Source organism: Saccopteryx leptura, chromosome 3 (assembly GCF_036850995.1).
Source record: "Saccopteryx leptura isolate mSacLep1 chromosome 3, mSacLep1_pri_phased_curated, whole genome shotgun sequence".
In the NCBI taxonomy this organism is placed as follows: Eukaryota; Metazoa; Chordata; class Mammalia; order Chiroptera; family Emballonuridae; genus Saccopteryx; species Saccopteryx leptura.
In genome coordinates, this window is record NC_089505.1 from 16,224,285 (window position 1) to 16,245,219 (window position 20,935).

The 20,935-nt window shown below is 49.1% G+C and overlaps 1 protein-coding gene across 2 annotated transcripts in view; it reads left to right on the forward strand.

Annotated features, from left to right (window-relative positions):
* The first annotated feature begins 635 nt into the window (after positions 1-635).
* The window catches only part of LOC136398720 (retinoic acid early transcript 1E-like), a 43,922-nt gene continuing 23,622 nt past the window's right edge, over positions 636-20,935 (forward strand). Inside the window, exon 1 of one of the 2 annotated variants that reach the window (XM_066373000.1) lies at positions 636-719. In XM_066373000.1, coding sequence (XP_066229097.1) covers positions 641-719 — 79 coding nt within the window. In that variant the 5' untranslated portion in view covers positions 636-640. Of the gene's footprint in view, positions 720-12,593; positions 12,678-20,935 lie in introns of those variants that run through there. The other variant, XM_066373001.1, reaches the window with a different exon arrangement.

The window sequence follows — 20,935 nt, forward strand, 5'->3', positions numbered from 1 at the left end:
CCAGAGCCCACCTTGGTGATCACTTATTCAAACACACACACATGCACACTCATGGGCACACACACACTTGTACACACTGAGACACTCACACAGGGGTGGACTGATCTCATCTCAAGAGGAGATTCAAGACCATTTCTACCCTCTTCCCTGTGACCTGCTGTCTCCAGCACTTTCTTCCAGCGCACCAAGAATTAAAGCCATTTATTGCAGCTCCCACTGAGGTAACAGTGAAGAACTTGGTCACTTCCTGTCATTCTCCCCGCTGCTTAGGAGCTCCTTAAAGTCATGGTTACACTGCAGAGAGCAGAAAAGCCATCACCACACATAGTTACAATTTTTTTCTTGTGATGAGAAATATCTACTCTCCTAATAAGTTTACAGAAAATAGTCCTCATTACATCCCCCTGACCTGTTTATTTTATACCTGGAAGTGTGTGCCTTTTGAGCACAAAAACTAATGAATCTGAAAGTGGGGTCGGAAATGAGAAAAGAGGATGATAAGACAATGGGGTGAAGAAGACCCCAGGGAGAGAAATCAGGGAGTAAAATTTCGAAAGAATTACTTCCAAACGTAACAGGTGCGGGCTTGCAAACAGTTCGCTCTGCGCCATTCTCCACCTGGGCTTCTGCCGGGATCAGGATGAGTGCGCCGGCCGGGTTAAGCCGGGTCTTCCTGCTCCTGCTGCTGCTGCTGTCCTGTGTCAGGGCTGCGCCCCGCGGTAAGTTCGGGGCTAGGACCTCCGAGAAAGGTACGGATATCAATACGGGAACCGGAGGGAGAAGCCGGCGGGGGGAGGGGGGCGGGGGGGGGGGCGGGGAGGAGAGTGACGGCGATCGGAGGGAGAGAATCCGGGGGGAGGAGAGCAGCGGGGGTGCCCGCCATGGGGTTCCGGACCGTCCCGGCGGTGGCGCGGCGGCACCGCCGACCCCTCCTCTATCATCTCCGGGGCCGCCGCGGCTGCCTCGCTGGGAGAGCCCTTCCAGGCAGGACGGGGACTGACGTGGGCGGGCGCCCCCACCCACCTCGCGGCACTAGAAGCTTCTTGGGAAGTGGAGCCTGAGCCTGTAGCAGGAGGGATATACTCAGGACGATTTGGGGGTGTCATTCCCTCAGGGTAGCGACCCATCGACAGACGCAGGACCCTACTCTGCGCGCACGACTGACTTTCCCGTCGCAAACCTTCCTCCCCACCCCGCTGTCTCCACCCTTGAACTTCTCAGCGCTCCCAGCCGGCTGATCCTCAATCCTGTAGCCCGTCGCCACTCACATTGCTGGTACTTCCCCTGATGAGTCCCTCACCGTGGCTAACACCATTTTTAACTCCATTTTTTGGTGTAAAAACCACCAGTGCCTCCAACACCTTACCATTTTGAAGTGACCCTAATTCCTCCACTCGTGGCCCCTTATCCCAATGCTGAGGACACCCTCCAAAAAGCCTCTGCACGTGGCCCGCAGAACCTAAAGCAAGAGGGACAAGAAGCACATTTTTGCAAAGTGTAGCAGTGGGAAGGACAGTAAGGAAGGGCACTCTTACTTCCCAAACCCACATTGCCCACCTCCTGAAAAGAAAAGCACTTAAAGGTCCTACGTGCAGGAAGTAGTCTGCAAACTTTTTCTTCTCTTCTTTCTTTTCTTTTCTTTTCTTTTTTTTTTTGGGGGGGGGAGGGTTTTGTATTTGAAAATCTTTATTTTTAATCACACGGCCATTCATTCATTGTAACTCTTTTGTTTTATTTTTTCAATTACCACTTACATTCAGTATTACTTTGTATTAGTTTTAGGTGTACAGCATAGTGGCTAGACAATTACATACTTTACTGAGTGTCCCCACCCCGATATTTCAAGTACCCACCAGGAACCTCACACACTTATTACAATATTGTTGACTTAATCTTCTGTGCTGTACTTTACACCCCATAACTATTCTGTAGTTATCAATCTGTTCTTCCAAATCTCTTCACCTTCTTCACCAAGTCTCCCAATCACTTCCCCTCGGCAACTATCGGTCTGTTCTCTGTATCTATGAGTCTGTTTCAGTTTTGTCTGTTTCTTTATATTGCTCTTTAGATTCCACATACAAGTGAAATCATCTGGTATTTGTCTTTCTCAGACTGATTTGTTTCACTTAGCATAATATCCTCTAGGTCCATCCGTGCTGTCACAAAGGGTAAGATAGTGAATTGTATGATCTCTGCAGACCACTTACTATCTGTCTGTCTGTACTAGGCTCCCCCCTCCATGTTTATGGTTGGAAAGCAGCCAAAGACAACATGCAAGGACTGGGGGACCAGATTTAGATACTGCCCTAGATCCTGACCCCACATTGAGGGTGTCCCACATATGGATGCCCTGTCCACTGGGAAATCATCTCCCAGGGTTCCTCCAGTGCGGGTTGAAGGGTGAGAAACATGCCCTCTTCTGACTGTGGCTTCTGGGTGGCATGACTGTGAGAGGCTGTGGGTCCCAGAGGAAGGGGCCAGTGCTCCCCTGCTTTCTGTAGACTGGATTCCTCAATCCGAGGTACCAGGACTGATACTACCTGAAGCCACAGGTGTGAGCTTAGGGTAGTGCTGGTATATTTCTGGTGTCAAGATCAGCACCACCTGCTTCTACACTTCATTGGTTCCCTGTGCTCCTGCCCATATTATCGCTTGATGAATCACTTCTGTCATGACCGCTGAGCGTACCTGACTTAATGATATTCATGATGAGTGACTCTGACAGCACATGCCCAGAGGCCTCATCTCTACCAGACTCTAGGGCTTTACCAGCAGCCTTTTTACATGGGGTGGATTTCCCTGCTGCAAGTGACAATTGCACGATTCTGAAGACTAGGAGTCTGTGGTGTAATTCTCTAGTAATGATGCCATGAAGTCGCAATTGTCCCTCATCCTACCACAGATATCTCTTATTATAGCTCTATTATTATGGGTCTGTGTCTCTAGAACAAGATTCAGCCTCATTCATCTACTCACGTATTATCTCTTCCGCCTTTCATGCTACAGTAGCAGTGCTGAGTGGTGGCAACTGAGATCTACCATCTGCAAAGCCTGAAATACTTAATGGGAACCATTTCTAGCAAATGTGTGGACCAGGCTGGCAATTAAATAGAGGTAGGAAATGCTCATACCCCTGAAATCTTACAGAGCCTTTAAGATTGGTACCTTCTGTGTCATTTTATCCAGGATGAGATACTGGTTTAACAATGTATTTGCAGGAAAAAATGAGTTTCAGAAGGTTGTACTTGTATTTCCCTACTGTGCGACCCTCAATTTACAAGTAATTCTAATTACAATGATTTTCTATTCTTGTTGCAAATCTGGGGAATGTGAAATGACCACTGTGTGAGTTGCTAAACTAAATGACACCACAATGAGCAGGAGCTGGGACAGGTATCTGCTCATTACCTGGGCCCCACCCCAAGCACCTCTTCAGTAACAGGGCCTCTGATGATATATCCAATCTCTGGGGATGATGCCTACTCACACACTAAGTCCAACATGAATGTCCGGGCAGTTCCTGTTTCCCAGTGTACCCTTACCCAAGTCAGTGACCACATGGTGCTTTGGGGAAGGCCAGAAGGAATCATTGCCCTTGTTGTCAACTTGAAGGGTCCCTCCTCATTGGATCCTGGCCTCTCCTTCTATGAATGGGTCCCAGTTCTGAAAAGCGGCTTTGTCCCAGAAACTTGGCAAAGTATCTGGCCTCTTTGGCGGCACACTGCTTTTCTCCTGCTAATCACCCGTCTTTGTGTTTAGACTGACTTTATTACTTAAATCCAGTGTTCTCTGGGTTGGCTGTCTATCCATATTGCCTCTAGGATCACTGTATTCTGTGAGCCAAAGGGGTAGTCCTCTGTGGGCCAGGCTCTTGGCTGGCATTTCAACCTTTCTGATCATTTCAACTGCTTGTAAGAGTTGAGCACCTATTTCTCAAATGAATTATTTCAGGATTTTTCATCATGAGTGAAGAATCACGATCGAGAGATACAGGGTCAGAAGCAAGGTCATGCCACCTAAAGCAGGAAACTCACACCTTTACATGTGGCTCTGGCCTGACCAGCAGTGGTGCCGTGCACACAGCGTGAACCTGAGATGCTGAGGTCCCAGGTTCGAAACCTCGAAGTCACCAGCTTGAGTGTGTGGTCATTGACATGATCCCAAGGTCGCTCGCTTGAGCAAAGGGTCACTGGCTCAGGTGGAGCCCCTTGCTCAAGGCACTTATGAAGATCAATGAACAATTAAGATATCACAACTGCGAGTTGACGATTCTCATCTCTCTCCCTCCTCCTCCTCTTCCCTCCCACTCCTACCTCACTAAAGTAATTAATTAATTAATTAATTAAAGTGGCTTCTGCTATGGTCAGGGGGTGTGGTGAAGAACTGTTTAACATGAGCTAGGCTTATTAATGTACTGAGTCCTTGATCATATAATCTCAGCTGTCATAAAATAGAAGTTATTTTCCTACACTGAAATGATTAGGGTCACACAGAAAAAATTAGACAGAGAAATAGGCAGCCCAATCTTGACACCAGAAATATAGTAGCTTCACCTTAAGCTCACAACAATGGCACGTAGTCTTGGCTGCCATAAAATAGAAGTTATCCTTCTCTGACTGAAATGATTAGGGTCACTGGGAAGAAATTAGATAGAGAAGTAGTCGGCCGAATCTCGACACCGGAAATAGAGCAGCACCACCTGCAGCTCTTACCGATGGCTTCATGCAGTGTCTGTCATGGCTTCCTTGGGCTAAGAAATCTCGTGCACAGAATAGAGGGGAACAGTGGCCCGTTCCTGTGGGACCCACATTATCTCACCTTCACTCCCCCAGAAGCCACAGACAGGACTCTTCAACACAGGCCAGAGGCATCCTGGGAGATGATTTCCTAGGGGAATGGTCACTCACATCTGGAACACCCTATGTACCCTGAGTCTGGGGCTAGCAAACTGGGACAGTGGCCATATCTGGTCCCTCTCAGACCTCCTTCAGGCTTCATGTGGACCACTGCCCCCTGGGCTCCAGTATGGCGGCCTACGCTGCAGGTTCTGGACTTGACAGCATTCATAATCTCATGAGCAAATTCTTTGTAATAAATCTGTCTGACTATATATGTGTCTAGAATGTATTTATCTGTTCACACATTGAAGTCTGTGAACAGAGATTCTAGAGTCATGATGAGGAACAGCAGATAGGCCAGTAGCTTGACCTTAGGGTATTGGAGAAGAGATTTCAGTAGGTGAAATGGACATAGAGGTAAGATCGCGCGCGCGCACACACACACACACACTGGATGTATTTCAGAAAACCTGCAAAGCTCTTTTTTCTGACGTGGTTACCTGGGACCTCAAGGATCCCAGTGAGGGTCAGGTGTGTAATGGTGATTTTGCCCAATTCCCACTGCAGCCAGGGCTGCTCAGGCTGATGAGATGGGTGAGGGAGGAGCTGACCAAGGCCCCAGCACAGAGGGGGAGAAGGGAACAAGGGGACTGTCTCCGAAGATGCAGCAGGATTAGTGTTATTTGTTGAGCTATTTACCTTCTTACGACAAATTCTGAAAATCATGTTTTTCTTCAATACCATTTTTTAATAATAAAACCTTTTGAAACAAACATACACTGATCCAGAACTTGTGGCACTACTGTACAGAGAACTTTTCTTCCTGAGCCATGACAGTAAGCTGTCACCCTGAAGTCCCTTCATCTTTTGTGATGTGCTGTTATGCCATGTACGTTAGTGTGTATGCTCTACAAACCAGGACCCTCTCCAATATCACCTCAGTACAGTGACCACAGTGGAATTCACATCAACACATTACAGCTATCACATCCTGAGAGCCCATTCAAGTTTCAACAGTTGTTCGATAAAGACCTTTAGACGCAAAGGAAGTGATGGATTTAGGTATTCTTCATTTCCTTGATACACTGAAGATGTAGGTCAGAGTGTTTTATTTGCCTTTATAGTTCCTCTGTATAATTTTTAAAAGAATGTAGAGTGATTCAGATTTGGGTGGCCAGTGTAATTGTGTACGTCAGTCAGTCATCCTCAAATACATATATGAAAGGTTTAACAGTAGGGGCAGTCCCTGGTTTATGAATGAGATAGGTCTTGTAGGTTTAAAAGTATTCATGTATAAGCCCAGAAAGGTCAAAATAAATACTATGTTAAGACAAACATCTAAGTTGCATTTAACAGGTAAATGTACCTGTTCCAACATGCACACAAATTCATCCTAAGAACCTACAGAACCTATCTCATCCATAACCCAGGGGCTGCCTGTATTAAATTGCGTATTTTGGTTGTTTCATTTCTGATAGTAGAGATTGTTCTTCCTCATGTAGAGAGAATCAGAAATCTTTAATCAACATTAAAAAATGTACTCTACTTGAGTAGGGTATTATTGTTCATTTTCTGCTGTGACACACACACTAGACTACACAACCATGTGCCTCCATGCTTTTTGGCCCACGCTTGTTAGTCTGGGACTCACATCGGAACTTCTGTGTAGTAGGATAAGTCTTCATACCTCACAGGGATGCAGCGACATATATAAAAGGAGTGACTCCATTAGACTTTTGTTAACAACGTAAGAGAATGCCTGATATCCCATCCCCTGCCTATCACTTCATATATAAGATAAAATTTGGTCAATGTCTAGCGTGTTTCAGGGTATCTCACTGTTCTTGTTATCTTGAGGATTTGGGGCCCGGTCAATCTTTGCAAAGTCTTATTCCTCATCTGTGAATGGCTCCAATCATTTGCTCAAATGTAGTTCTCTAATTTAGGAGAATTAGACTTATTTATTTATGGGATTTCATTTTATATTCTGAATACTAATCATTTGTAATAAATAGAACAACTCTGAGACAGAGAGGCGTTTCTGCTTGAAGACTGAGTTCTCACTGCAGGAGGTGAGCTGGGGGCAGGGATCACAGGAGAGTAGCTGTGGTGGGTGAGAAATAGGGTGAATTCAGAAAGATTCTCAGCACTTAAGTCCCAGAATGTTTGCACCCACAGCATCACAGTGACATCTGAGACCAACACAAGATGCCTGTTAATTTAAGAGTGACCCTTAAATTATTTGTTTCCATGAGAAATCTAGCGGAATCGCTGGTACTATCTACAGCCTAACATAGAGGAACAGTGAAATCACATAATTCTCTTTGGGGTTATAAAACACAACCAGACCTAAAAAATAAAACTGCCATATGACCCAGCAATCCTGCATCTGAGACTATATTTGAAGAAACTCAAAACACTGATTTGAAAGAATACACGTACCTACACAGGGCCTGATTCTCCCAGGTCTGGGAGGGCCTAATGGGCCTGGTGGGAGCTCTGATGGAGAGGGGCCTGCAGCCTGACACTGGGGAGGGTTGCAGACCAACATCCTTCTTTCCCATCTCTCAGCCTTTTACTTCACAACACGGGAAACTCTCAGCATGATGGTGCCAGCCCTGCACCACCCATTCCTGGTCAGCCCCACATCTCTCCCGAGTCACCTCTGCTCAAGACACGGCCCCTCCGTGGCTCAGGGTCTGAGTCTGGAGGAGGCTGGCTGCCAGGTGATTGCACCAGGGCTCAGCCAGGAATCCCAGGGTCCATGGAGAACTGGCCTCCTGCTAACCACGTCCTGCACAGTCCCTACTGTTCACCTGCTGCCTTACCCGCTGTCCCCAAAGCAACTTTCTCTGGGAACTCAACCCTAAAACCAGCCATTTGAGTGGAGTTCAAGGCCTTCCATCCCTTTTACAGGGCTTAGAACTTGGCCCCTGTCCTCTGAGCCCCCTGGATATTCCCCTTCCTGGGGAGACATCACAGGGAGCCACCAGGATGCTCTCTCTGCAATGTGAGCACTGCCCACGCCCGGTGCCCTGCTGTCCCCACACCCCCCCCACCCCCGCACTGGGCCCAAACACACTCCCCAACCAGAGAATCTGAGTCAGGACTGAAATCACTAACCCTTCAGCATCAACAGGCCTGAAGCCTGGGTGTGGGCCCTCCCACCCCCTCTGGCATTAACAGTGAGGACCCAGCACAGCTCAGGGCAGAGCTTGTCCAAGTCACTTCTATAAAGTGGTATGAGGTCTCATTTCCACAGAGAAGGGTCAGGGGGAGAACATGAGTCAGGCTGAAAATTCACCTTCCCCTTCCTCTCTCCAAGCCATCTACCCCTCAATTTCCACTCAGTTCTGGCCTCCATACCTTGTAATGTATGGACCAAGCCAGAAGGCCCAACATGATCATGCAGGTGGCAATCACAGGGAAGATCTGGGTGAAGAATGTCATAGTCACGTTCTTGGATTGAGATGAGGCAATGGCCATTGTTGGTACAGCTGTATTTGAGGCTTTGGTATGACCATGGTGGATGCAGCTGAAATGGAAACAAAAGAGTGACATCCTGTCCAGACCCCAAATCTTATGAGACCCCTGCTCAGTCCCTGCTGCTCAAGGTACTCCCACAATGCAGACAGTTTCTACCCCTCTATCTGTGACAGCCACTGTGAGAGATCCTGGAGTTGGAACCAAGAGAGGAGAAAGGTCCTGTCCCCTGGGGCTCATACAGCTAATGTGGAAGAAAGGATCACAACATACCCAGTCCCTGCTGTGACAAAAGTGGAGGTGACACAGGAGGAAGGTGGTAGAGGAATTCTCCCATGAGCTGATTGGAGTTGGATTTTAAGAATTTCCAGAACTAGCCAGGGAAGGCAAAGAAGAAAAATGATGCTAAGAAAAGGGAACAGTACAAGAAACAGGTGTGGCCTGACCAGGTGGTTGCTCAGTGGACAGAGCGTCAGCCTGGGATGCTGAAGACTCAGGTGTGAAGCTCTGAGGTTTCTGGCTTGAGTGCGGGCTTATCTGGATTGAGTGTGGGCTCACCAGCTTGAGTGCAGGGTCGCTGGCTTGAGTGTGGGATCATTGATATGACCCCATGGTCGCCGGCTTGAAGGCCAAGATCGCTGGCTCAGATGAAGCCCCCTGGTCAAGGCACATATGAGAAAGCAATCAATGAACAACAATGTTGCTGCAATAAAGAATTGATGCTTCTCATCTCTCTCCCTTCCTGTCTCTCTGTTCCTCTCCTCTCTCTTGCTAACAGAAGAAAGAAAGAAAGAAAGAAAGAAAGAAAGAAAGAAAGAAAGAAAGAAAGAAAGAAAGAAAGGGAGAAACAGGTATGAAAACAGTATGATGCCCTCATGTTTGGAGTCAGCAAGAAATCCACGGTGATGCTCCAATATGTAGTGAGAAAGAGAGGCTGGGAGGTGAGAAGGGAACACAGGGATGGCGGACACACCGATGGCCGCTATTTGCCAAAACCCCACCGTGAATGGATTACTTTCTCAAACCACACACAACACTGAGACACACAGACACAGTGTCAGTGTCATTTCCAGAGACCTATGACTTCAGCCCCTCAGCACAGTTAGTTACCGTTTGTGTCCCACATTTCATTCTGGGACCCTAAAACTGTTAGAACCTTCACACAGTCTCCAGGTGCACTTGTAACAAAAAGAGTTGTCAAATGTGTGTTATTTTCCACTATTTCTTTTATTTCTGCCTACGCCATTAAACACTGGGAAATTTCTGGTCTTCGCATCAAAGTGAAGAGGCTCTTTTCCTTTGATATCAAATATCCAGAATGCGCTGTTTCCATCGGCTTCCTTCTCACACCCATCTCGGCCTCTAGGGAGTGAAAACCTGTCCCCACAGTCATGGGGAAAAGGTCAGTCTCAGGCTGTGACAGGTCCCCCACCCCCGGATCCAGCTCTCTGCTCCCTCCCCCTCCTGTGTCCTGGTCCTGCTCCATCCTCTGTGTCCCACCCTGGCTGCTGGGCCCCTTGGGTGGGACCACTTTCCAATATTTACATACACACAGCTCCCTAACCCTACAGCACTGCTCACACCAGGTTTGGGTCTGGAAACTTACCGATGCTTTTACTCTCAAGCAGTGTCTTTACAAGCTCTTCCATCGGGTCATTCATGGTTTCTATCATGCTCTCCAAGGCCTCACTGGAATTCCCCTGCATCCTCAGAGGACCAGTGCATTCAACCTTCTTTCTACTACAGATACAATTCCATGTGGTTCCATTGACCTGGATTTCTTTACACCATGATTGTCCAGAACTGGGCTTTGAAGTGATGCTGAATTTGAGGCTCAGAGAAAAATAATCTGAAGGAAAAATGGAGGTGACAGTTCAGGTTGGAAGAAAGGGACCCACAAACACCTCCCTTCCATCTCTGTCACAGCAAGGATCTGAGTCTGGAGGAGGCTGGCTGCCAGGTGATTGCACCAGGGCTCAGCCAGGAATCCCAGGGTCCATGGAGAACTGGCCTCCTGCTAACCACGTCCTGCATAGTCCCTACTGTTCACCTGCTGCCTTACCAGCTGTCCCCAAAGCAACTTTCTCTGGGAACACAGCTGTGACCTTCAACCCTTTTGAGTGGGATTTGCAAGGCCTTCCACCCATCTTACTGGGATTACACCTTGGTCCCCTCCTCTTAACCCCCTGGGTATTCCCTTCCCCTGGACACATCACAGGGAGCCATCAGGCTGCTCTCACCTGGAAGTGGGCACTGCCCACTCCCTGTGCTCTGCTGTCCCCACATCACCCACACTGGGCCCAAACACACTCCCCAAACAGAGAATCCGAGTCAGGACTGAAATCACTAACCCTTCAGCATCAACAGGCCTGAAGCCTGGGTGTGGGCCCTCCCATCCCCTCTGGCATTAACAGTGAGGACCCAGCACAGCTCAGGGCTGAGCTTGTCCAAGTCACTTCTATAAAGTGCTATGATTTCCACAAAGAGAAGGTCTAATTTTCTCAAAAGTTTCAGGGAGGGAACAGGGGTTGGTCTGTGAATTCACCTTTCTGTTCCTCACTCCAAGCCTCTGCCCCTCACTTACCACTCAGTCCTGCCCTCTGTATCTCTTAATGTGAACAGGCAAAGACGACAACTCAGAAGGAAGAGGTGAGGAAAACAGCAAGGGTTCAGTTGAACATGCTGTTCGTGGCCTTGGATTGGGCTGTGGCTGCAGCCATTGTTGATGCAGCTGCAATGGAAACACAAGAGTGACATCCTGTCCAGACCCCAAATCTGAGGAGACCCCTCCTCAGTCCCTGCTGCCCCAGCTACTCCTACAATGCAGACAGTCTCTACCCCTCTACGTGTGACAGCCACTGTGACAGATCCTGGGGTTGGAATAAAGAGAGGAGCTAGGCCTTGTCCCCTTGGGGCTCATATTGCTAATGGGGAAAGCAAGGGTCACACTATACCCAGTCCCTCCTGCTGGGACAGAGAGGAGGTGACACATGAGGAAGGTGGTGTAGAAGTCATCATAGGAGCCGACACTGGAGGTAGTATTGAAGGCTTTCCAGAAACAGACCAGGGGAGGTGAAGAACAGTGATGCTTAGAAGAGGGGACAGCAGTGGCACAGTGGATAGAGCGTCGGGCTGGGATGCAGAGGACCCAGGTTCAAAACCCTGAGGTCACCGGCTTGAACATGGGCTCATCTGGTTTGAACAAGGCTCACCAGCTTCAGCCCAAGGTCACTGGCTTGAGCAAGGAGTCCCTTCATCTGCTGTAGCCCCTCCCCCCATCAAGGCACACATGAGAAAGCAATCAATGAACAACTAAGGTGCCACAAGGAAGAACTGCTGCTTCTCATCTCTCTCCCTTCTGGACTGTCTCTCTCTCTGTTTCTCTGTCTCTGTCATAAAAAATAAAAAAAAAAGAAAAAGAAAAAAAATGAGGGACAGAAGAAGAAGGAACTGGTATGAAAACAGAACGATGCCCTCATGTTTGGGGTCAGAAAGAAATCCACAGTGAGGGGCCCCAGGTCATGTGCAGTGAGGAAGAGGAGTGAGGAGGGGGGAGGGAGAGGGGGACACAGAGCACACCTGTGGCCGTTCTCCTTCCCAGAGCCCACTGTGAGTTATTGCTTATTCAAACACACACTCATGCACATTCACACCCACGTGTACACACTCAGAAACTCACACAGGGGTAGATTGATCTCATCTCAAGATGAGATTCAAGATCACTTCATCCCTACTTCCCTGTGACCTGCTGTCTCCAGCGCTTTCTTCCAGCGCACCAAGAATTAAAGCCATTTATTGCAGCTCCCACTGAGGTAACAGTGAAGAACTTGGTCACTTCCTGTCATTCTCCCCGCTGCTTACAAGCTCGGTAAAAGCCACGGTTACACTGCAGAGAGCAGAAAAGCCATCACCACACATAGTTACAATTTTTATCTTTTGATGAGAAATATCTACTCTCCTAATAACTTTACAGAAAATAGTCATCATTACATCCCCCTGACCTGTTTATTTTATGCGTGGAAGTTTGTGCCTTTTGAGCACAAAAACTAATGAATCTGAAAGTGGGGACGGAAATGAGAAAAGAGGATGATAAGACAATGGGGTGAAGAAGACCCCAGGGAGAGAAATCGGAGGTGAAGTTTCAAAAGAATTACTTCCGTTTGTAACAGGTGGGCGGAGGAACCTCTATAAACACCCCATGCGGGCGCTGTGCTGCTGCGGGCGTGCAAACAGTTCGCTCTGTGCCATTCCCCGCCTGGGCTTCTGCCGGGATCAGGATGAGTGCGCCGGCCAAGTGCAGCCGGGTCTTCCTGCTCCTGCTGCTGCTGCTGTCCTGTGTCAGGGCTGCGCCCCGCCGTGAGTTCGGGGCTGGGACCTCCGAGAAAGGTACGGATATCAATACGGGAACCGGAGGGAGAAGCCGTGGGGGGGGGGGGGGGTCGGGAGTGGGGGCGGCGATCGGAGGGAGAGAAGCCGGTGACGGGGGTGCGGGTGGAGCGGCGGCGGTTCGGAAGGAGAGCTGCCGGAGGCGGGGGGGGGGTGCGGGGAGAGGGGCTGCGATCGGAGAAAGAAATGCGGGTACCGGGCGTGGGTCGGGGCGATCGGGAGGAAAAATGCCGGTGACCGGGGGCGGGGGAGGGGCGGCGATCGATAGGGAGGAGGGGAGCGGAGTGGGGAGGAGGGCGGCGGGGGTGCCCGCGGTGGGGTTCCGGACCGTCCAGCGGGTGGCGCGGCGGCACCGCCGACCCCTCCTCTATCATCTCCGGGGCCGCCGCGGCTGCCTCGCTGGGAGAGCCCTTCCAGGCCAGGGCGGGGACTGAGGTGGGCGGGAGCCCCCACCCCGCACCTCGCGGCACTAGAAGCTTCTTGGGAAGAGGAGCCCGAGCCCTTGGCTTGAGGGGCGTGGACAGGACGGGGTGGGGCCGGGTCATTCCCTCAGGGTAGCGACCCACAGACAGACGCAGGACCCTACTGTGCTGGCAGGACTTTCCTGTCGCAAACCGCCCCCCCCCCGCCCCCCCGCTCCACCCCGCTGTCTCCACTCTTGAACTTCTAGACGCTCTCCTCTGACTGATCGCTGATCCTGTAGTCCCTAGCTGCTCACTTCGCCGGATACTTCCCCTGATGAGTCACTGCTCCTCACCATGGCTCACAGCATTTTTTACTCAATTTTTTGCTGTAAAAAACACCACTGCCTCCAACATATTACCATTTTGAAGTGACCCTAATTCCTCCACTCGTGGCCCCTTATCCCCCTTGCTCAGGACACCCTCCAAAAAGCCTCTGCACGTGGCCCGCAGAACATAAAGCAGGAGGGACAAGAAGCACATTTTTGCAAAGTGTAGCAGTCTGAAGGACAGTAAGGAAGGACACTCTTCCATCCCAAACCCACATTGTCCACCTCCTGAAAAGACAAGCACCTAAAGGTCCTACGTGCAGGAAGGACCCTGCAAACTTTTTCTTCTTTCTTTTTCTTTTATTTTTTGGGTTTTTTTTTTTTTTTTTTTTTTTGTATTTAAAAATCTTCATTTTTAATCACACTGCCATTCATTGTAACTCTTTTGTTTTATTTTTTCAATTACCATTTACATTCAGTATTACTTTGTATTAGTTTTAGGTGTACAGCATAGTGGCTAGACAATTACATATTTTACTGAGTGTCCCCACCCCGATATTTCAAGTACCTGCCAGGAACCTCACACACTTATTACAATATTGTTGACTTAATCTTCTGTGCTGTACTTTACACCCCATAACTATTCTGTAGTTATCAATCTGTTCTTCCAAATCTCTTCACCTTTTTCACCAAGTCTCCCAATCACTTTCTCTCTGCAACTATCCGTCTGTTCTCTGTATCTATGAGTCTGTTTCAGTTTTGTCTGTTTCTTTATATTGCTCTTTAGATTCCACATACAAGGGAAATCATCTGGTATTTGTCTTTCTCAGACTGATTTGTTTCACCTAGCATAATATCCTCTAGGTCCATCCGTGCTGTCACAAAGGGTAAGATAGTGAATTGTATGATCTCTGCAGACCACTTACTATCTGTCTGTATGTACTAGGCTCCTCCCTCCATGTTTATGGTTGGAAAGCAGCCAAAGACAACATGCAATGACTGGGGGGCCAGATTTAGATACTGCCCTAGATCCTGACCCCACATTTAGGGTGTTCCACATATGGATGCCCTGTCCACTGGGAAATCATCTCCCAGGGTTCCTCCAGTGCGTGTTGAAGGGTGAGAAACATGCCCTCTTCTGACTGTGGCTTCTGGGTGGCGTGACTGTGAGAGGCTGTGGGTCCCAGAGGAAGGGGCCAGTGCTCCCCTGCTTTCTGTAGACTGGATTCCTCAATCCGAGGTACCAGGACTGATACTACCTGAAGCCACAGGTGTGAGCTTAGGGTAGTGCTGGTATATTTCTGGTGTCAAGATCAGCACCACCTGCTTCTACACCTCATTGGTTCCCTGTGCTCCTGCCCATATTATCGCTTGATGAATCACTTCTGTCATGACCGCTGAGCTTACCTAACTTAATGATATTCATGATGAGTGACTCTGACTGCACATGCCCAGAGGCCTCATCTCTACCAGACTCTAGGGCTTTACCAGCAGCCTTTTTACATGGGGTGGATTTCCCTGCTGCAAGTGACAATTCCTTTATTCTGAAAACTAGGGTTCTGTGTTGTAATTCTCTAGTAATGATGCCATGAAATCGCAATTGTCCCTCATCCTACTACAGATATCTCTTATTATAGGTCTATTATTATGGGTCTGTGTCTCTAGAACAAGGTCCAGCCTCATTCATCCATTCAGATATTATCTATACTGCCTTTCATACTACAGTAGCAGTGCTGAGTGGTGGCAACTGAGATCTACCATCTGCAAAGCCTGAAGTATTTAATGGGTACCATTTCTAGCAAATGTGTGAAAAAAGCTGGCAATTAAATACAGGTAGGAAATGATCATACTTCTGAAATCTTACAGAGGCTTTAAGATTGGTACTCTTCTCTGTCATTTTATTCAGAATCAGATACTGTTTTAACAATAAATTTGGAGGAAAAAATGAGAGTTTTAGAAGGTTGTACTTGCATTTCCCTACTGTGTGGCCCTCAACCTACAAGTAATTCACTAACTACGATGATTTTCTTTTTTTGTTACAAATCTGGGGAATGTGAAATGACCGCTGTGTGAGTTGCTAAACTAAATGACACCACAATGAGCAGGAGCTGGGACAGGTATCTGCTCATTACCTGGGCCCCACCCCAAGCACCTCTTCAGTAACAGGGCCTGTGATGATATATCCAATCTCTGGGGATGATGCCTACTCCCACACTAAGTCCAATATGAATGTCCGGGCAGCTCCTGTTTCCCAGTGTACCCTTACCCAAGTCAGTGACCACATGGTGCTTTGGGGAAGGCCAGAAGGAATCAGTGAACTTGTTGTCAACTTGAAGGGTCCCTCCTCATTGGATCCTGGTCTCTCCTTCTATGAGTGGGTTCCAGTTCTGAAAAGTGATTCTGCCCCAGAAACTCAGCAAAGTATCTGGCCTCTTGGTGGCACATTACTTTTCTCCTGCTAATCACCCGTCTTTGTGTTTAGACTGACTTTATTACTTAAATCCAGTGTTCTCTGGGTTGGCTGTCCATCCATATTGCCTCTAGGATCACTGTATTCTATGAGCCAAAGGGGTAGTCCTCTGTGGGCCAGGCTCTTAGCTGGCATTTCAACCTTCCTCATCATTTCAACTGCTTGTAACAGTTGAACGCCTATATCTCAAATGTATTATTTCAGGATTTTTCATCTCCATCACTACTGGGAGCCTATTTCTGGAATACCCTCCCCACTGCCAATCCCTGCCATCAGAGACAGCCAGCACTGAGATACAGGACAGCGATGTTGTCCTCAGTGTTGGGAAGGAACAATTTTTTTTTCTACTCTTTAGGTTCTTCTGGCTGGTCTAACAGTTAAATTGAAACGGGACACGATAATGGGTGAAAACCAATTAAATGAGGTACATATAGGAGGTCATTAAAGTATGAGACTCTCTGAAGTGACCAAAGTAAGCAGACTTTATATCTTTTAAACAAAGAAATCATAAATTTGTGAAGAATTGAAAGAGGTGTTTGGGTTGGAGTAGTCAATTAGAAATGAAGGAAGAAGGTTTGTTTATACAGCCTTCTTGTGCCTCAGTTCCCTTTCTCTGGTGCAAAGGACGTCTCTCTAACTCCTAGTACAGGGAAGGTATATGTCCCACGAAAGATTTATCTCCTGCTTTCAATGGGACACAAGAGGCTCAGCATGTCCTTCTTGCTCCAGTTGTTTCTTAAGTTAATTTACTCAAAGTAATCAATATGTCAGAGTGGCACAATTAGGGTGACCAGCCTTGAACCCCATCATCACCATGAGTTCTTTATATGAGTTCAGAAAACAAAGAGTCCTCAGGCCTTCCCTTGAGCACAGTTGGCGAGCATTTCCTGGTTGTTCTGACATTTCATACTCTATCCATTCTCCCGTCCAAGTACTAGCCAGGCCGACCCTGCTTAGCTTCTGAGATCAGACGAGATCGGTGCGTTCAGGTTGGGATGGCCGTAGACCTACCCATTCTGACGTATGTATTTCTCTGAGTCTTTTAAGCCCTCTCTCTACTCTCTGTCTTGGAAGCTCCTAATAATTGTATTCCTTGCGGTGTAGCCCTCTTTTCTCCCCAACTCCCAAGACCCATGCTAGCAGCCTGCAAGCATTCTGTCCCAGAGCCGTGCTGAGTCCCCTGACCGATACTTGTCCATTCTCCTTGTCTGACAATGGGTTCCCTTCCCACCTGCCCCCCCATCATCCAGCCCCCTCGGGGGCGGCCCCCACATACCATCTCGGCACAATGCACTGAGCTAGCTCCTGACTCTCTGGCAGCAAGACCTCTTTCTCCCCAGCCAGCCTGGACATCCCTGGACTGCTGCTGGACTGACTGACACTGGGTCCTGCCTGGTGGACAGAGGGGACATTTCTGGGGACGTGTACTTTTCTGCCAGGCAGAGGCCTCCCATCCTTCTCAAGCAAGGGAGGGCCATTAGCCTTCACCTGGTGAAGGGCGGGGCTGGGCAGGTCAGTTATGCTGAGGGGAGTTTCTTGCTGTGACAGACATGGAACAGTGGTGTTTGTGGGTCCCTTTCTTCCAACCTGAACTGTCACCTCCACTTTTCCTACAGATTATTTTTCTCTGAGCCTCAAATTCAGCATCACTACTAAGCTCAGTTCTGGACAATCATGGTGTAAAGAAATCCAGGTCAATGGAACCACATGGAATTGTATCTGTAGTAAACAGAAGGTTGAATGCACTGGTCCTCTGAGGATGCAGGGGAATGCCAGTGAGGCCTTGGAGAGCATGATAGGAACCGTGAATGACCCGATGGAAGAGCTTGTAAAGACACTGCTTGAGAGTAAAAGCATCGGTAAGTTTCCAGACCCAAACCTGGTGTGAGCAGTGCTGCAGGGTTAGGGAGCTGTGTGTTTATGTAAATATTGAAAAGTGGTCCCACCCAAGGGGCCCAGCAGCCAGGGCGGGACACAGAGGATGGAGCAGGACCAGGACACAGGAGGGGAGGGAGCAGAGAGCTGGATCGGGGGTGGGGGACCTGTCACAGCCTGAGACTGACCTTTTCCCCGTGACTGTGGGGACAGGTTTCCACTCCCTACAGGGCGAGATGCGGTGTGAGAAGGAAGTCGATGGAAACAGCGCATTCTGGATATTTGTTATAAAAGGAAAAGAGTCTCTTCACTTTGATGCGAAGACCAGAAATTTCGCATAGTTCAATGATGAAGGCAGAAAGTTAAAAGAAATATTGGAAAATAACACATATTTGACACATCTTTTTGTTATGAGTGCAGCTGGAGACTGTGTGAAGGTCCTTAGAGTTTTGGGACCCCAGAATGAAACGTTGGACACAAAAGGTAACTGTGCAGAGGGGCTGAAGTCATAGGTCTCTGGAAATGACACTGACACTGTGTCTGTGTGTCTCAGTGTTGTGTGTGGTATGAGAAAGTAATCCATTCACGGTGGGGTTCTGGCAAATAGCGGCCATTGGTGTGTCCACCATCCCTGTGTTCCCTTCTCACCTCCCAGCCTCTCTTTCTCACTACATATTGGAGCATCACCGTGGATTTCTTGCTGACTCCAAACATGAGGGCATTATTCTGTTTTCATACCTGTTTCTTTTTCTTTTCTTTCTCTCTCTCTCTTTTTTTTTTTAAACAGGAGAGAGGGACAGGGACAGGCAAGAAGGGAGAGAGATGAGAAGCATCAAATCTTTATTGCAGCAACTTTGTTGTTCATTGATTGCTTTCTCATATGTGCCTTGACCAGGGGGCTCCAGCTGAGCCAGCGATCTTGGGCTTCAAGCCGGCGACCATGGGGTCATTTCAATGATCCCACACTCAAGCCAGCGACCCCACACTCAAGCTTGTGAGCTCACACTCAATCCAGATAAGCCTGCCCTCAATCCAGAAACCTCAGAGCTTCACACCTGAGTCCTCAGCATCCCAGGCTGACGCTCTATCCACTGCGCCACTACCTGGTCAGGCCACACCTGTTTCTTGTACTGTTCCCCTTTCTTAGCATCACTTTTCTTCTTTGCCTTCCCTGCTAGTTCTGGAAATCCTTCAAAACCACCTCCAATCAGCTCATGGGAGAATTCCTCTACCACCTTCCTCCTGTGTCACCTCCACTTTTGTCACAGCAGGGACTGGATATGTTGTGACCCTTTTTCCCACGTTAGCTGCATGAGCCCCAGGGGACAGGACTTATCTCCTCTCTTGGTTCCAAGTCCAGGGTCTGTCACAGTGGCTGTCATGCATAGAGGAGTAGAACTGTCTGCATTGTGGGAGTACCCCGGGCAGCAGGGACTGAGGAGGGGTCTCCTCAGAATTGGGGTCTGGACAGGATGTCACTCTTGTGTTTCCATTATAGATACAGCCACCACGGCCACAGGCACAGCCACGCCAGCCACAGCCTCAAACACAGCTGTACCAACCATTGCCTCAGCTCAATTCAAAAACTTGATTGTGACATTCTTCACCCAGAAATTCCCTCCGATTGTCACCTGCATGATCATAGTGGGCATCCTGCTTGGTCCATACGTTAAAGGTATGGAGGTCAGAACTGAGTGGAAACTGAGGGGCAGATGGCTTGGAGAGAGGAAAGGGGAAGGTGAATTCCCAGGGGGACCCATGTCCCCTCCCTGACCCTTCTCCTTGTGGAAATGAGACCTCTTACCACTTTATAGAAGTGACTTGGACAAGCTCTGCCCTGAGCTGTGCTGGGTGCTCACTGTTAATGCCAGAGGGGGTGGGAGGGCCCACACCCAGGCTTCAGGCCTGTTGATGCTGAAGGGTTAGTGATTTCAGTCCTGACTCAGATTCTCTGGTTGGGGAGTGTGTTTGGGCCCAGTGCGGGGGGTGCGGGGACAGCAGGCACACAGGGCATGGACAGTACTCACATTGCAGAGAGAGCAGCCTGGTGGCTCCCTGTGGTGTCTCCACCGGAAGGGGAATATCCAGGGGGCTCAGAGGAGAGGGGCCAAGTTCTAATCCCAGTAAGAGGCGTGGTAGGCCTTGAACTCAACTTAAAAGGCTGGTTTTAGGGTTGAGTTCCCAGAGAAAGTTGCTTTGGGGACAGCGGGTAAGGCAGCAGGTGCACAGTGGGGACTGTGCAGGACGTGGTTAGCAGGAGGCCAGTTCTCCATGGACCCTGGGATTCCTGGCTGAGCCCTGGTGCAATCACCTGGCAGCCAGCCTCCTCAGACTCAGATCCTGAGCCTCGGAGGGGCCGTGTCTTGAGCAGAGGTGACTCGGGAGAGAAGTGGGGCTGACCAGGAATGGGTGGTCCAGGGCTGGCTCCGTCATGCTGAGAGTTTCCCGTGTTGCCAGGTAAAAGGCTGACAGATGGGAAAGAAGGATGTTGGTCTGCAACCCTCCCCCCCACACCCAGTGTCAGGCTGCAGGCCCCTCTCCGTCAGAGCTCCCACCAGGCCCGTTAGGCCCTCCCAGACCTGGGAGAATCAGGCCCTGCGTGAAGGGAGCAGATTGGTTCATTACTCACGTCAGCTGTGAGCCCAGCAGCTCTGTACAGGCCCTTGGACTAGCTCTGTGATATGCGAAAGGGGGACAGAGGTTGGTGCAGGTGCTGGTCCCAGGGCGGGGGGAAGGCTCAGGGGATACAGGACTTACTGAGTGGAGGGTTCCAGGTGGGGAGTGGTGGGTGCTGCAGCCCTAGGAGAATTGACCCAGGATTTCTGCAGCCACTGGGACCAACCCGCGTTCTTTTCTGCAGGCTGCTGCTGCTGCTGCTGAGAAGCCCGTGACCATGTGGTCCATCTCAGCACCTCTCTCTTCTGGTTGGCAGCCTGTGGATGACCTGCTGTTCGTTCTCGAACCTTCCAAGTCCAGAGGCCACCGTCAGACCCGGATGAGACAGTAGATGCAACAAACACCTCACGTCCTTTTTGCATTTGCTGATTATCCTCTCTGGTGCTTTTTAAAATATTATGCGCTTTCTTCGGTGCTAAGAGATGTAATTCCCACATGTAAAGTGTAGTAGCTACAGTAAGAAATCTCCACAAAGAG